We start from the raw sequence: 2887 nt of genomic DNA, 5'->3' as shown, positions 1-2887 counted from the left end.
CGGACATCTTTTGTGATAATTTAGTGGATACATACTATCTAAAGCGCCCTAAAGAGTTAGAAACTATGTGTTTATATGATTTTGCAAGATTTTTTGATATATGGAAAAAAAAGCCAAATCGCAAAGTTGAATTTTATAAGATGGATGAAAATTTATATTGCAGAAAAAGAAAACAAGCTCGCTTGGTTCTTCATATGAACTACAATCCTCAAACACAACCTGTGGCTTATTATTTTTCTATACTGATATTATTTAAACCTTGGAGAAATACTCAGGAACTTAAGGCAAACCAAGATACATACCATAATGCTTTTATCAAAATAAAAAATGATTTATCTGAAGCACTTAAATATCATGATAAGCTGCAGGTGATACAAAATGCTATGGATGAGGCTAGTAAATTAATCGAGCAACAAGAATTGGTTAAAACCTTATCCCAAAAATCAGAACATCTGGAAAATGCTGATCCTCTTGATGCAGTACAAGTTATAAAAGATGTTCAAGACTTGATTTAAGGGGTTTTCGAAAAAAAGATATTGATATAGATCAATCTATTAAAAATTTAAATATTGATCAATTGAGAATATTTAATAAAATTACATATACAATGTTATCTGACAATAAAACAATAAGACTGTTTGTTAGTGGATTTGGCGGTACTGGTAAAAGTTACTTGATTGAAAACTTGGTAATATGGAACAAACTAAAAAGAAAGAAAAATATCGCTGTTGCTGCTCCGACTGGTATTGCAGCATTTAATATTCAAGGCCTAACAGTCCATAGGTTATTACAATTACCTGTAGAGCAAGGAGACACGGCAAAATATAAACCTTTATCCGATAATGCATTGAAAAGAATACGTCAAAGTTTAAAGGATGTAGATTTTTTTATCATCGATGAGATTTCTATGATATCAAACGTAACCCTTTTGTATATACATTTACGTTTGGCAGAGATTTTTTGCACATCAGACAAAAAAGACGGTTGGTTTGTTAAGATTCATATTGTAGTATTTGGCGATTTACTTCAATTGCCACCTGTACGAGAAGAATTTGCTTTTATTCCACTGACAAAAGCACAAATTAATAAATATATTAAAGGCATGTTGTCATTCAATTTGTGGACTTTGTTTAAATATGAGGAATTGAATATAAATATGAGGCAGAAAACTGATAAAGTTTACTCAGAAATTTTAGGGAAATTAAGATTGGGTTATTTAGCTAATTCGGATATAGAAACTTTACTGAAGAGAAAAATTTCTTTTTCCAGCCATACTCCGTCAATTTCTCTTCATGAATTGTACGAATATTTGAATAATTTGCCTAGCAACACAGTATGCTTGATGCCAACTAAAATATGTGTTCAATACTTAATAATACTATGTTGAATAAACTAGAGTCTGAAGAGTAAAGCTAATTGCCAATGATTGTTATAAATGTCCAAAGAGATTAGAAAAACGTATTTTGAAAATGTTAAACGAAGATGATGACAACGCTTGTGGAATTTCTCAAGTAATCACAATCAAAATAGGTTGCAAGATTATGATACGGAGAAATATCGATGTGTCTGTCGGATTAGTTAATGGAACTATAGCAACAGTTATTGCAGTGAACAAAGGAAAAACAGGTATAGATAGCATTGCTATTAGACTTGAATCAAATCAAGAGTATTCTATCAAACGATTAGAATACCAATTCCAAATATTAGATTAAGTATTCATTACAAGAGAACAATTTCCGATTTGTCTCAGTTATGCTATTACTATTCATAAAAGCCAAGGTTTAAATTTAGAAAATGCCGTTGTTGAAGCTGGAAACAGCATTTTTAGTTGTGGACAAACGTACGTAGCTTTATCTAGAATTACCAAATTAGAAGGTTTGCATTTAATTAATTTTGATCCTTCTAGTGTTAAAGCTGATGAGTCGGCTATAAGAGAATAAATAGACTGAGAAAACAATATTGTACGGATCTTGATATTTATAATATTCCTGTTAACAACGTTTATAAAAATAATAAAATATTTGATAGTGTATGGTCTGTATCACGCCATACATTGCAGATTCAAGCTGACAATGTTGATAAAATTTTACAATGTTCGTTGAGTCCATTCATTCACCCATTGCTTGATAAAAATAGCTTATCTTATGCAAAAGCATGTATACAGAGTCTATTTCACTGCCAATTGATTGGAAAACATTTACTTGAATGCAAGGATCGAGATATACTTTTACAAATATTTAAACAATATATTACCAAGACTTCGGTTAACTTAGTCCCGCTTTCGAATTTTCTTAATACTGCCAAGTATTCATTCTTAATTCAAAAAGATGCTGCATATTATTTGACGGATATATGTATGAAATTTGAAATAATAGGTAAACTTACTGAACATGAACTTACAATTGGAATAAGATGCCTGGGTTGTCATTTCAGACCTGATCCAATTATAACACGTAATTATATACTTAATTTATACTTAAATGCAGAAACAAATGGAGCATATACGTTGCAGCAAATTATTGATGAAAATATTAATGTATGGCGCGACATTCAAGAAAGTTGTCATAATAATTGTAAATATAAAAAACAAAAAAAAGTATATCTCAGTATCGATTTGGAAAAAATTTTAATAATAAGGCTGTCGTTGTTTTCTGACAATAATAAATTCACCGGATTCAAGATTAATGATGTGCCAAAGACGAAACTTTTTATTGATAATAAATGTTTTAGGGTAATAAGTGCAATTTTTCATTCTGGACCAAGTTTGGAAAGTGGGTATTATTTTAATGTATTACGCGAAGAAACTTACTGATTTCATACTTCTGATTCCAAATGTATAAAAAATCATGGCCTAAATGCTCGAAAGATATATATACAGGGTGTCCCA

General features: G+C 30.2%; 1 protein-coding gene across 1 annotated transcript; it reads left to right on the top strand.

Annotated features, from left to right (window-relative positions):
• The first annotated feature begins 607 nt into the window (after positions 1 to 607).
• Positions 608 to 1940, top strand: LOC131671900 (ATP-dependent DNA helicase PIF1-like). Its single transcript, XM_058948689.1, has 4 exons — positions 608 to 877; positions 998 to 1333; positions 1446 to 1666; positions 1751 to 1940. The coding sequence occupies exons 1-4, from the start codon at positions 608 to 610 to the stop codon at positions 1938 to 1940; spliced, it is 1017 nt and encodes a 338-aa protein (XP_058804672.1).
• The last annotated feature ends 947 nt before the right edge of the window (positions 1941 to 2887 follow it).

This window comes from Phymastichus coffea, unplaced genomic scaffold (genome assembly GCF_024137745.1).
Source record: "Phymastichus coffea isolate CEN01 unplaced genomic scaffold, Cenicafe_Pcof_1.1 PCOF00010, whole genome shotgun sequence".
NCBI classification, from domain to species: domain Eukaryota; kingdom Metazoa; phylum Arthropoda; class Insecta; order Hymenoptera; family Eulophidae; genus Phymastichus; species Phymastichus coffea.
This window is presented reverse-complemented; position numbering and strand designations above follow the sequence as displayed.

Coding starts and splice junctions, on each gene's coding strand:
- LOC131671900 (XM_058948689.1), top strand. CDS start 608: ATGTTATCTGACAATAAAACAATAAGACTGTTTGTTAGTGGATTTGGC. Junction 1,334..1,445: donor ATAATTTGCCTAGCAACACA/GTATGCTTGATG, acceptor AAATGTCCAAAG/AGATTAGAAAAACGTATTTT. Junction 1,667..1,750: donor AGACTTGAATCAAATCAAGA/GTATTCTATCAA, acceptor GATTTGTCTCAG/TTATGCTATTACTATTCATA.